General features: G+C 43.6%; 1 protein-coding gene across 1 annotated transcript; it reads right to left on the bottom strand.

The window, feature by feature from the left end:
* Positions 1-1545: 1545 nt before the first annotated feature.
* Positions 1546-9052, bottom strand: LOC129205952 (high affinity choline transporter 1-like). Its single transcript, XM_054824503.1, has 8 exons — positions 8875-9052; positions 7729-7842; positions 5999-6154; positions 5374-5522; positions 4722-4865; positions 3096-3249; positions 2510-2727; positions 1546-2067 (listed from the first exon to the last, which is right to left on the bottom strand). Exons 1-8 carry the CDS (start codon positions 9050-9052, stop codon positions 1546-1548), a joined length of 1635 nt encoding a protein of 544 aa, XP_054680478.1.
* Between the last annotated feature and the right edge of the window lie 3873 nt (positions 9053-12925).

Below are 12925 nucleotides of genomic sequence, written 5' to 3'. Positions count from 1 at the left end.
GGACCCCATGCTGGAGCAGGTGGAGGCACCTGAAGGAGGCTGTGACCCCGTAGGGGACCCCATGCTGGAGCAAGTTCCTGGCCGGACTGGTGGACCTGTGGAGAGAGGAGCCCACGCCAGGGCAGGTTTGCTGGCAGGACTTGTGACCCCGTGGGGGACCCCACGCTGGAGCAGTTTTCTCCTGAAGGTCTGCACCCTGTGGGAGAGACTCACACTGGAGAAGTTCGTGAAGGACTGTCTCCCGTGAGAGGGACTCCATGCTGGAGCAGGGGAACGATAAGAGGAGTCCTCCTCCCCCTGAGGAGGAAGAAGTGGCAGAAACATGTGATGAACTGACCGTAACCCCCATTCCCCGTCCCCCTGTGCTGCTGAGAGGGGAAGGTTGAAGCCGGGAGTGAAGTTGAGCCCGGGAAGATGGGAGGGGTGGGGGGAGGTGTTTTAAGATTTGATTTTATTTCTCATTCCTCTACTCTGTTTTGCCTAGTAATAAATTAGATGAATTCCCTCTCTAAGTTTGGTCTGTTTTGCTCGTGACGATAATTAGTGAGTGATCTCTCCCTGTCCTTATCTTGGCCCACAAGCTTTTCATTGTACTTTTTCTCCCCTGTCTAGTGAAGGACGGGAGTGATAGAGCAGCTCTGGTGGGCACCTGGCCCCCAGCCGGGGTCAACCCACCACAGTGTCCCACACCGTCCCACTGCTGTGCTTGTGTAACACCTTCACAGGAGTGATTTAACCAGGTGTTTTAGAGAAGATGCATTCAAGAGTCTCTCTGGCATGTCCATTCTTCCAGCTGGTTGAGTTTTTGAAAATAATGACTATATGTAAAACTTTCTTATCCGGTAATTAAGGGCTGTTGCTTCATCTTGCTCATCTGCTTCTGCCCTACCAGGTCATATGAGAGGGGATGTCCTCTCCTCAGCCACGTGGCAGCAGACTGGCTGTGTGGCCTAACACCACAGCTGGGGAGAGGCACATGCAAAGGTTTTTGCAGTATCAAGGAAAGCCTTATAAAGCATACAAAGAATGGTGCAGAACTGATATTACTGCTGGGGTGGTTGCACTGCATTCAGTAATCTGTGTTTGTATAGGTTTGATGTGTTGCCCAGGGATGATTATGCTAGAACTCGAGCTGTTATAAAGGGAACAGGTCTGTTCACCTTTTTTTTTTTTTTAAATCAAGAATATCCAATCTATTAAACATTAATTTGTCTCCTTTGTGGTGAGAAAAGTATGTGACTTGAGAATGCCATAAATGTTGGAGCGTGATTTGTAGCCTCGCTTTTGGGTGGGGTACCAGGAGCACCCCAAAGCAAACACTACTGGGGCCCAAGGTGCCCCGTGGTCACCACCACAAGATCATTCTCCATCACCACGCACCTTTAATCACTGCAGACTTTGAGCTCACACATTCTCCTTGGATGAACAGAATGCGTCTTTATTACTCTGCAAGGACTTTAAATAGTTCATTACTAGAGAAATCAAAAGGAAGAGCGATGCTGTTTGTACCATACTTTAATTGCTGAATGCACTGAGGCCCCACATTTAATCACGATTCTCTTCTAGTGCAACCATTGGTGAATCCGTCTGTTTCTCCACCTGCTGCAGGGGGAGGATGGTGCCAGTTCCCCCCATGATATTGCAAACATCCCACCTGCGGGGAAGGAGGTTTCTCTGAAACAAAACCGCAGCCAGGTATGAAACAGCAACGATCATCCCCAAGGTGAGAAGCATGGTGAATGTTTTAAAGGGAAAGAGTTGACTGTAGGTCCCATTCACCAGGGAGCAGGCCGAGTAGCAGATGACAGGGGGGATACTCAGGGCAGGCTCCCCCGCCAGCAGCCTCAGGAGGAGCCCAACCAAAAAGCCGGCAGCCGATCCGTAGGTGTTGGTGCTGGGAGCGAAGAGGGAGCAGCAGAGCTGGGGGAAGAGCAGGGCATACACCAGCTCCCCGCTGAGGAACCAGAGGTCATAGACAGAGCTGGAGTAAAAAGCCAGTCCGGCAGCCCCAGCCCCAAACACCAGCATGGAGGTCCTCATGGCCCATAAGACCTCTGTCTCCGTAGCCTGTAAAACAGAGATTGTAACATTACAGACATGGCGTTTACTGGTGAGGTGACCACCACTGCCCTGGGCTGGTTCTCACCAAGCCCTTGCTGCTTTCGGGCAGTGCTTGCCACCAGCAGCCACCCAAGGCAGGCACCCCTGGAGATGGAGCTGCCCTCTGTAATTTTAAGGGTGATGGGTTTATGCTGTTTCAATTAATATTCTACTGCAATTTTTATACCAGTCATTTTATAAAGAGCAAAGCTCACCAGTGTGGGTATTTGTATCCCTACCAAGGATGTGAACACCCGTGACCTATGTTTGAAGCTCTGGCTCCAGAACTGAGTTCAGCAGCTGAAGCCCAGACACCTCTAATCACAGACCACACAGACTGGATTTGAAATGGTCTTGAAACAAAAGCAACTTTCCTGACACCAAACTGTTGAATGCTGTAGCCAAGTACCTTTTTCCTCAGGATTTTCCTGTAGATATTGTGAGCGAACATGGAGCTGGCAGAGAGAAGAGCTGAATCTGCAGAAGACATTGCAGCAGCAGCGATGGCTCCCAAACCAGCAATGGAGATGTATGCTGGGCAGAGATAGTGTAAAACAAGGGGCAGTACCATTGCCGATTCCCCTCTCTCAAGTGGACTCGGAAGACCATAGCTTGTCTGGTTCCAGTCTTTCAAACAGAACAAGGAAAAGTCACAACAAATCCTTCATTGACATTTCTGCTGTCTTTGAAGATGCCTTTCCACAGGGACCAGCCACAGCAGAGCTAAGGACTGAGACCCACTCAGTATTTTAGGTATTTTAAATGGCTTTAAACAGATCTTGGGGCTGTTTAGATGTCTCTAGGTAGTTGTGCACTGAACTTCAGAGGGATCCATGTTTCTGGTACAGACCACACCTAGCCTGGTGGCCAGGGCTATGCTTTTAGGTACACAGGACTAGGTAATTTGAAGTCTAAATCAAGACAACTTTGGATCCTGCTTTAATCACCTTTGATAAAAACATCTTCATTGTTCAGAGACAAACAATTAGTTTTACCTGTTGATGCTGCAACTGCACCAATGAGCACAGAGGGGATGGCCATTGAAAAGCACCCAAGTCCAGAGAGGTAGGAGATGAGCCTTGCCTGTCCTGGTGAGGCAGCGGAGAGCACTCTTTGGAAGTAAGTTTGCCACGGGATGCTCCCAAGCACCTGAAACATTCACAAGTAACTAGTGGTACCCACGAGGCTGCTGGCTGCTGTAGGGCATCATTCAGATGGATGATAATTTTTACTGTTATAAAAGTCTTATTTCAAATGCATAAACGTTGCCTAGCTTTAACTATTGAGGATGATATCTCTGATGGATGATATTTCCTTTGTTTTCACAGATTCACAGACTGGTAGAGGTTGGAAGGAACCTCTGGAGATCATCTAGTCCAAACCCCCTGCTAAAGCAGGATCACCCAGAGCAGGTTGCACAGGATCACATCCAGGCGGGTTTTGAATATCTCCAGAGAAGGAGACTCCACAACCTCTCTGGGCAGTCTGTTCCAGTGCTCGGTCACCCTCACAGGGAAGAAGTTTTTCCTCATATTCAGATGGAACTTCCTGTGTTCCAGCTTGTGCCTGTTGCCCCTTGTCCTGTCACTGGGCACCACTGAGAAGAGTCTGGCCCCATCCTCCTGACATCCACCCTTTAGATATTTATAAGTATTAGTGAAATCCCCTCTCAGTCTTCTCTTCTCCAAGCTAAACAGTCCCAGCTCTCTCTGCCTCTCCTCGTACAAGAAATGCTCCAGTCCCCTCATCATCTTTGTAGCCCTCCACTGGACTCTCTCCAGTAGTTCTCTGTCTTTCTTGAACTGGGGAGCCCAGAACTGGACAGTTTTCATTGTGATGGATGTGAAATTTTGATCAACACAGGTTAATGGTTTGTCATACTGAGAGGGCTGAAAAATTGGTCGCTTGGCATAGTGAAACAGGCACAGAGGAAGGAAAAGGTAAGCTTTTCAGGAATGCAACTTTTGTAAAAAATCTACCCAAACTTAATATAATCTAAAATTAAAAATAAAATCACCATTTTCACTTTCTTAGCAGACAAATTTCATCAGATAAAATCTGAAGATTCTGTCCTCACCAAACAAGCTCAAGCTTCTGTGTGTCCCTATTACCACTCTAGAAAGAGCATAACAACCTCCTGTAGTCTTGGCTATAGTGGTAGCTCAAAAGTTGAGTTGTGCAGTGGAACCAATGGCACCGTGCTTGCTGATGACCTGCAGCTGTGTAATTTTTTTTTTTTTTTCAAATAGAGGGAATTTTACATAATTATGATAAAAGCACGCAATTGAGGCTGCAAGACCAACCTCTCAAAAGGTGGGAAATGCCTCATTTACGTGCTGGGAGTGGAACTAGTTGCCTGGATGGTCTTACTCAGGAGGTATATTCCTTCACGTGGGTAAAAGATGGAGTGTCTCTACTGCTTCTTTCCTTCCCACAGCTGAGCCCTGGATCTCCCCAGTCCATCCAGTGTGCTGCAGAGTGACTGAAGGATTTACATATCATCCTGCCCCTGCCAACTGTGCAATGTAGGGCTCCTGGCTGGAAGAACCCACAAGTTTTCCAGATGGAAAGTCCCCACACAATCCCTTCTCCCAACCACCTGTCCAAGAAATAATCCATACCAGGTAAAAGAAGTCATCCAGCCACCTTCCAAGAGACTGTTTTTCTATCTTCCCAATCCAAGGGTCTTGGTGAGATTGATGAGTTGCAGTGTAATAAATACTTTCTGTTGCAGAGTTCACCAGGGCAAAGGGAATACAGACCCACTAGGATAGAAATCAAAATAGTTAACTATTTCCCCAGGGTCCTTGTTCTTGGAGAATCTATTCAGATATTGAAATTTAGGTAGATGTAGAACATAAAGTTACATCAGATTAAACCCAGACTAAGAGTCTTAATTTCTCCCCCTTCCTTACTCTAAATCTACATGTTTCTGGTTCATGACATCATCAAGAACATGACTCTATAATTCAGCTCAATTCATGCCTTCAGTAGACAGATCTCTCCTTTCCAGACAAGATTGTTCTGGACAGGTTCTGTAGACCTAACTTGTGAGCAGCCGCATTCACCCAGCAAGGCCAACAGCTTGTGTGAGCACTGTCTGAAATGCGTAAGGACTGTAAGACATTTCAGGAGACCTGTTCTCATGAAGAGGAGCTGTAGGGCAAGGGCCAGTATTGGTGGAGTTATTTTTGGTCTGAGACATACTGAAAAGAAGAGCAGGATTTTTTCCCTTAGTTAGGAAACTGGTAACAAGAAATGCACAGGACTTGCCAGGCTGAGGGTAATGAAAACCAGCTGGATGACATCTGTGTATGCAACAGAGTAGAGGCCTCCCAGTAGAGTGTAGAGTATGACAGTGCACGCTGAGATGATGATAGCCAAAGAGCCTCCAATATCCAAGATGACCCTCATTGTTGCTCCTGCCAGTAAGGACAGCGGTCAAGTATTTTAAGACAGATTTCATAGATGCAGAATACAGAATAAATAAGGCTATGTTATTCCCTTGATGCCAGCACACCACACTGTATGAGAAGCACACAGTCTACAGAGAGTGGGCAGAGTGAGGACTCAGGAGAGCCCATGTTCCTCCCTTGTTCTTGCTGCATGGCCTTTGCCAAGACACTTTGCCTTTTTACATTTGCTCTCGCACAGGCAAGAGAAACATACTAATTCATATTGCCAGACCTCTCTGTTATAATATCATGAATACGTACTACTGTCATTTGTTTTAAATCTAAAAACATATTTTCCAGAAATGAGAAATGCTTGTGTTCCTCTCACAAAAGGAGACGTGCACAACTTTCTACAGCTTAGCCCAACACAATTCCCAAACGTGTATATACTCTGATGACCCACATGACCTTTTAAAAAATATAACAGCAAAGCAAATATTTACCCAGGGATGCCAGGATAGCTGCAAACCAGAACACCTCTCCTAGCAGTGGTGGAATGAAGAGTAAGCTTCCCATCACATTCCCATAAGTTGCTTGAAGGGGATCCATCACTGTCACATAATTCTTGGATCTCATTGGATTTACAAAGAAGAAACCACCTATTGGAAGTGATGACATTTTGGTAGAAATTTGCATGTAATATATTCCAGGATAAAAAATGTAAGAGTACTATGGTATTTGGGTATCAGACCCATATAATGAGTGTGGAATTTGTACATAACGGACTCTAGAGAATGATGCAGCAAATCAGACATAGGGGCCTCAATTAATTTGCCTAAATGTGGGGTTTAATCCATCTGAGAGGTCCTAGGTTATAAAAGACATCTGCTTACAGCTGACAGATATGACCCTTCACTTTTGGCAGACCTACATCTTTCCAGAGTGGCTACTGGAGACTAGGTAGAACCCCCTAGGGCACCCTAAATGGCATAAGATACCTATGTGACTGTAATGAGAACTTAGTTCAGAGGACACCCACATATAGTCTCCTCTCCATCTCCAATAACCTACCAACCTGAGACACAAGGTATTCTGAAATACTTCCCATGGAAAATGTTAGTAGGCAAAGTGAGGCATTGAAGACTCATATTTGACTAAAAAAGAGACAACTTTTGTTCTTGACCATGTGATGCAACATGTTGATATAAGTTCCTTTTCTGGTTACATTTTTATTTTGGTGGCTTCATTGTCTCTTCCCAAAACTATATTGTTTTAATCTGTGCATTGAGATGAGTCCCACCCACCTTCATCTAAATATTAGACTTCAGACGTACAGCTGTCTCATTAAAACCAAAGAATACGTATTGTGCCTAACCCTGAAGCCAACAGGACTGCTTGTCTGGGCACTACTGACCTGAGTAAAGATTGCAGGATCAGACCTGCACTCCTCAATTTCATTAGTAAGAATTACTCACAGAAGAAATGCTGGCAATATATTTCCAAGCCTGATTCATATTCACGTCAGTTGGACTCTTCTCTGACTTGAGAGTAAAGGTTATTGTTCTTTTAGAAATCTCTGTGCAAGGTCTGCACAGGTCTCCTTGCTTTAATCATCCTGTGTCCCCACAGAGTTATGGTATAACTCAGTGTGGACTGGAAGAAACTCTGGTCTTGGCAAGACAGCTGAACATCAGCATCAGTCCAATAATTCTTGGAGTTAGAAATGGCAACTTTGGTATAGGACACTGCAAGCTTAGCTTAGCTTCAACAAAATAGTGACCACCTGTAAAGTGGGAGAAGCTGGATGCACTACAAATTCATCCTGAGATGAGAGTACTCAGAAGAATGCATTTTAGTGGAAAAATCAAGATAATATTCTTTCATCACACATAAATTTTGAAGAAAAAATTAAAATGATACCAATACTCTCAATAGTCTGTGAATAAAAAACCATGATAAAAAAGTATAGCACATAGCTGTATACTTCTCAAGTTCTCATATAAGATTTTTGTCCTATAAATTGCTCCAAGTAGGCGAAACGCTACACTAGCTCCAAGCTACCTCCATTTCTATGCTTCAGTTTAGAAGACAGCATTTTAAATGCTTGTTCTGGATCTATGGGAGACAGAAGAAGCAAAATCACCTTTAAAATGTACTCTATACTGTGTTGCACGTCTTAAATAGATGATTTTTTTTAAAAAGCTTATGTGTCCTAATTACGTGAATTATTTACCAATAACAAGGGACAAGGCAAATCCCACAGGTGCTTGGACCCACAATAGTCCTTTTGAAGGCAGGTAGACAATTTCAGCTGTGCCATTGATATACGCTCCTCCAACCCAGGTGGCTGTAAACATGGAAGATGGAAAGGTAAGAATTGCAATACATATTCTCAGCTAGCCCTGTAGAACACTCTAAGAGCTTGTACACCTCTTTCTCATACTAATATTTAATCACACTTCTATTTTTTTTACAAAGTTTTCACCCATAGTGAGATGTGCTGCTGAGTACAGATAACAGGATTAGAATCTCAGCCTAAATAATTTCCCAGGTGCAAGAATGAATATCTAGGTGTGCATGTAAAATCTTGATGTTTAAACATTTAGGGGCAATTTGAATATATTAATTTTTAATTTCATTTTTCTCAGTGGAAGACTTTTTCCAGAGCAAACAGAATTGCCTTTGTTATTCTGCCATGACTGACAGACCTCCTTCATGAGCATCACTTACACAGTCCAAGAAAATAGACATTAGGAACAAAAATGCAAGCTGATATTGCAGTCAGAACACAAACCTACAACATGGGCTGAAGCATCTTAGCCAGGCAAATAACCCCTGGGGAAGCCTTCACAAAAAATGTGTCAGAGAAGCAAATTTCAGATAATGCCAGGCAGCAAGGAGAGAAAAGGGAAGCGGAGGGCAGCAGTCAGTGGGGAAACATTTTCTCTTCAGGAGAGAGCCCAGTGCTTGCCGTGAGTAGCAATTTATTCCACACAGAACTGGATTGTTCCACGAGTAAAATTCTTCTGTTATGCTGGATAACAGAAACTGGTTCAAGATTAAGACAGTCCTCCTTAATGAAAAGTGTCATATTCTTCAGCCACTCTTAAATTAAACTCTTTAACTTTTAACTAAACTCTTAAATTAATCTCTTTAATTTAAAAGAATCTACATAAACATTAGGTTCTGCTCAGTGTGAAGAGGTTTGGAAGAATCCATCCCAAAATGATTCATGAAACCATACTCCTTTAAAGCCACACTTAGGTAAAATCTGCCCTGACATTAAAGGAGTCCACTTGCTTTGAAAGAAAAGTCCCCCAGATCTATGTAATGCATGTGTTTTAAGAAGAATTTTTAAAAGTCCTTTAAGAAAACTTACCTGTTGCAGTAAACAATCCAATGAAAACATTTATATTCCTGCCTCCAACTATGGCCATTTCAGTTGGGTTTCTGTTCTGCTGATCCTTTTTGCTTTTCCAAGAAGCCCAAATTCCAGTAGCTAAAGTTAACATAAAAAACACACTCAAAGAAACTAAGCCTGGTATATTTAGAGCCATTTTCTATTGCTTAATTTAGATCATAGAACGGAATAATGGCTTGATGATAATATTCTTTGATTGAGTCCACAATCAGAAAGAAATAGAAAAAAAATCACTACTGGCGAGTCTTCTGTCTTCTCCCTTCTTCAGGAGATATCTATTTTTCTGGGGAGCAGAGAATAAGAGGGTAGGAACTAGTGTTGATAAGAGCAATGAAGCACTGCTGTGAGGGGTAATACTAGCTTAGCTTAGCTTAAAGGAGGGGAAATGTTATATTTTGTCTGATATACAATGGTATGAAAATATGTATTTCTCTAGGTTCTAAGCGCAAGGCTAAACGCAGAAGATAGGGCTAAGAATTTGTCTGTTTAAAGTTGACTGAACTAAACCCAGAATAATCATCAAAATAAACCTAGGAAGCAGTAAAAGAAAATTTACCACTGACGAACCAAAGGAGCTGCATGCTGAAATTCAAAGCAAGTGCATTATCATTTCACTGCTGGAAACAGACAGGAGAGCAAGGTGTTGTTAGGCTCTGCAATAAAACTACAGGAAAGATACAGACTTTTTAAAACTACTTTGTGAAGCTCCCTTTAAACAGACATAATTCTGAGAAAAACTCATATATGCATTAAGGAATGAAGTTGGTTACATTTATTGTAGAATTGCCATATCAATGTCTTTTTAGTTGCCCTGTGAATATTTTTCATTTGTCCAGGTATGATTCTTTGTAAACAATTCTATTTAAAAACTGCCCTATTTAGGGCACTCATCTGGCTTTCCTGGATACTCGTGTTCATCTGTGGAGCGGGTAGCTCCTTTTCCATGTGGAAATCACAGATTTCTTCTTCACAGATGCATCCTGAGCAGCAGATTGAAAGCCCAAATCTTTAGGAAGGTTTTCTGCAGCATGCCATCTCCTGCAGATGGCCAGGAGTAGCTGTGCATGGAAATGACAGTTGCACAGGTTAAGCATGTCCCATGGGCAGGACATGGTAGGAACCCATGGGCACACGGGTGATGGCTGTGGGAAGAAGGGGAAGAAGTGCAGGAGCCCCAGGTCTTCTCTTTGTACGAGGGAAAATCAGGGCTTGGGTCAGTTATACAGTGATCTGGTGGGAAGACTCTATGGAAGTGTTTAAAAAAAAGTGAAAATTAAAAAAGATTAAAAAGCCTGACAACCAGATGATTATTTATCCTGCCTTACGAGAAATATTCCTTTTTATTTATAATCAAATGCTATTTTGACTGAGTAAGGGTTTTTAACTTTGACCCAATTATTTATGTAGAAAAAGGGACACTGTGCATTTTAAAGGCACACTTTCTGGGTGGTAATTAGAAACACTCCCTTTCACCTTAATTGTACCTGCTACAAAGTTGTAGAAGTTGCAGCTGTCAGTGGCAATGGAGCCATTGGTTTCTCCGGGTTAACTTCCTTGCTCAGAAGGGGATGTTTCAAAAACTTTGAAAGTGCTGTTTACACACAGACACACTCTAAGCTTTTTTCTACGAACAAATGTTTTGCAGCATATTTCCTAGGCAGGAACAAAATGGGGTTGAAGGTGCACGTGGCTGAAGGTGCACACAGCTGGGTCTCAGCCAGCTCTGCAGCCAGGCGCTCCTGGTTGGAAATACCTGGTGTTGCATCCTTCATATGGGGGTCAACTAAATTCAACATGTCCAAAGCAAGATTTGAATTTGTTCTTTCATATCTGTGCAGAATGTCTGGACTGACTCTGCTTTTTATCATCTCTTGAAAAAAAACAGCCAACAAAAACCCAACACAACAAAAAGTGGCAGGCATAAAAATCTGCAGGGAAATGTCATTTAAAGACCCAGAGGGGTGGACGGCAGATGTGGTAAGACAAAATGTAAGTGAAAACTTTACATGGTGAGATGAAGGAGACTTAGGGAAAAAAGTATGTGTAAGGTAGTTCATCTGAAGCTGGAGTGGTTTTGCTGATCGTGCTGAGAAGAACTGTACCAAGAAGATCGATTCCTCACTGAATCTGTTGTTGTGCTCTTTTACCACTAGGTGACTCTCAGCTAATGCAACTATTTTACCCCTCAAAAAACAAATCTCACTAACAGAGAGATGTCTGGCGTGGGCTTCACCTCCTTGCTCACGATGGAGGGCTGCAGCTTTGGGTGCCTGCTGCTGAGCTGCTCGCTCAAAGCAACCTGTGTAGCCTGTGGGGAGAAATATGCAATTTTAGGATGTGATTCACTGACCTATTTTAGGTTCTGTGAGGCAGGACAGAGCAAGGGTAGATCTCAGCCTGCTGGACTCAGGGTTGCTTTTAAGAGATGTGTCTCTGTACCCAGTAGATGTTTCAGGGGTTGATTTGGCTGCTCATGTAGAGATGGCTGGTGCCACCTGAGATGCTCTAACACCTCTGAGATGTTCACATGGGCAAGTGGATGTTACAGAGCTCCTGTAGGAGACACATGCCCTTCTGGAGCAGCAGACAGAATATGCTGGTGTATCTCCAATGGTTCTGAGCATCTACCTGGGGGATACTCAGCTGAGCCCTTACTCTCTCCTTATTACTTGACTTTGCAACAAACTCTGACATGGGTGGTTGATAAAAATAGAGGAATGCCTGGAAGAAAGTGAGGAGTGCTGTGTGCCAGGGAAGTTTTCTTTCTATGGCAGAAATTATCTACACCGTAGTGAGCACTTAGAGCTACTCAGCTCTGAAGCAACCAACTGGAAGAAATAAATATGAATACAACAGTGGCCTCTGTGCCTTTGATAAAGCCCTTACCATGCCTTTCTGGGTTAAATGCAAGCTTTAGACGGTCCTCTGTGGCCCATGGGCTCAGGAGGAAAGGGGTGCTGTGGGGTGAGAGAGGGCCTGCAGGGAAGGGCATTTCCAAAGCGTGGCTGTTCCCTGTCACTCCTCTGGAAAGGGACAAACCCAGCGAGCTGATACTCGCAGGAAATGAAATAAATTACTCTGAGAAACTGGAAATATCATTGTTGGTTGTTTTTTTCTCTTTTTTCCTTTGGAATGTTTTTGACGTTTCCTTGCTAAGAAGTGGTTGCTTGTGAGGAGCTCCCTGGGAGGAGAGACACAGGGCTGGGGATGGGGCAGTAGAGCAGAGGCTGTGGCACAGGGAGGTCTGCAGGGACCAACCTCTCACTGGTTTGCTTTGCTCTGTGCACTGAGAAAGAAACGAGCACTGGGGCCTGAGACGTCTGAGCTATTTGCATCAAAATGATCTGACAGTTCCTCTTAAAATGAGATGGTATGAACTAGTCTGTGGTTTCCAACCCAGGTATTTGAATCATGTCCTTGATCCTGGCAGCTGAAACATGGGGCCATTTGTCTCCAAACATTTACAGTTTTTCACATGGTGTGCTTGGTCTAAAGTTTTATCCTACCCCAAGGCAATCTCAGGAACACTTTTTCCTCACATGTTGGAAGTATTATCTGTTTCAATTAGCACTGATTTGCAAGTGGCTGATCTGCATGAGTTTCAAATGACGAAGAGAGAGGGATAATAAAGTCTTTAGTAATATCAATTCTGAAACATGCTACTTTGTCTTTAGTCAAGCCAACTCTCTGTCCAAATGAAAATTATTGTTGTTAGTGTTATGTAGCCATTTTCTTACAGGAATCTGCAGTGCTCGGTGCGAGGAGCCACCCCTGTTGTGATGAGCCAGCTGGCTCCCGGCGAAGGCTCTGGTGACACTTCTGAGAGCTCAGGCTTTGACACGTGTAAAAGCCAATTTGGGAGATCCAAAAAGCCATGAGTTGAAACGATTTAACCTAATTTTAGCGCCCTTTAGGTATCTTGGCTAAATGAATTTTTATCATCCTTGTGTTTGCAGGAGACAGGCATTTGCTTTGGTCACCCACACCTCCTTGTTGCTGGCTCCATATA

Source organism: Grus americana, chromosome 1, assembly GCF_028858705.1.
Source record: "Grus americana isolate bGruAme1 chromosome 1, bGruAme1.mat, whole genome shotgun sequence".
Classification (NCBI taxonomy): Eukaryota; Metazoa; Chordata; class Aves; order Gruiformes; family Gruidae; genus Grus; species Grus americana.
This window is presented reverse-complemented; position numbering and strand designations above follow the sequence as displayed.

Excerpts from the sequence above, each read along its gene's own strand:
- LOC129205952 (XM_054824503.1), bottom strand. The coding sequence starts at position 9,052 with ATGGCTCTAAATATACCAGGCTTAGTTTCTTTGAGTGTGTTTTTTATG. Across the intron at positions 7,843-8,874 it reads TGGATTGTTTACTGCAACAG|CCACCTGGGTTGGAGGAGCG; the intron begins GTAAGTTTTCTT and ends CCATGTTTACAG. Across the intron at positions 2,068-2,509 it reads GGAAAATCCTGAGGAAAAAG|GCTACGGAGACAGAGGTCTT; the intron begins GTACTTGGCTAC and ends TCTGTTTTACAG.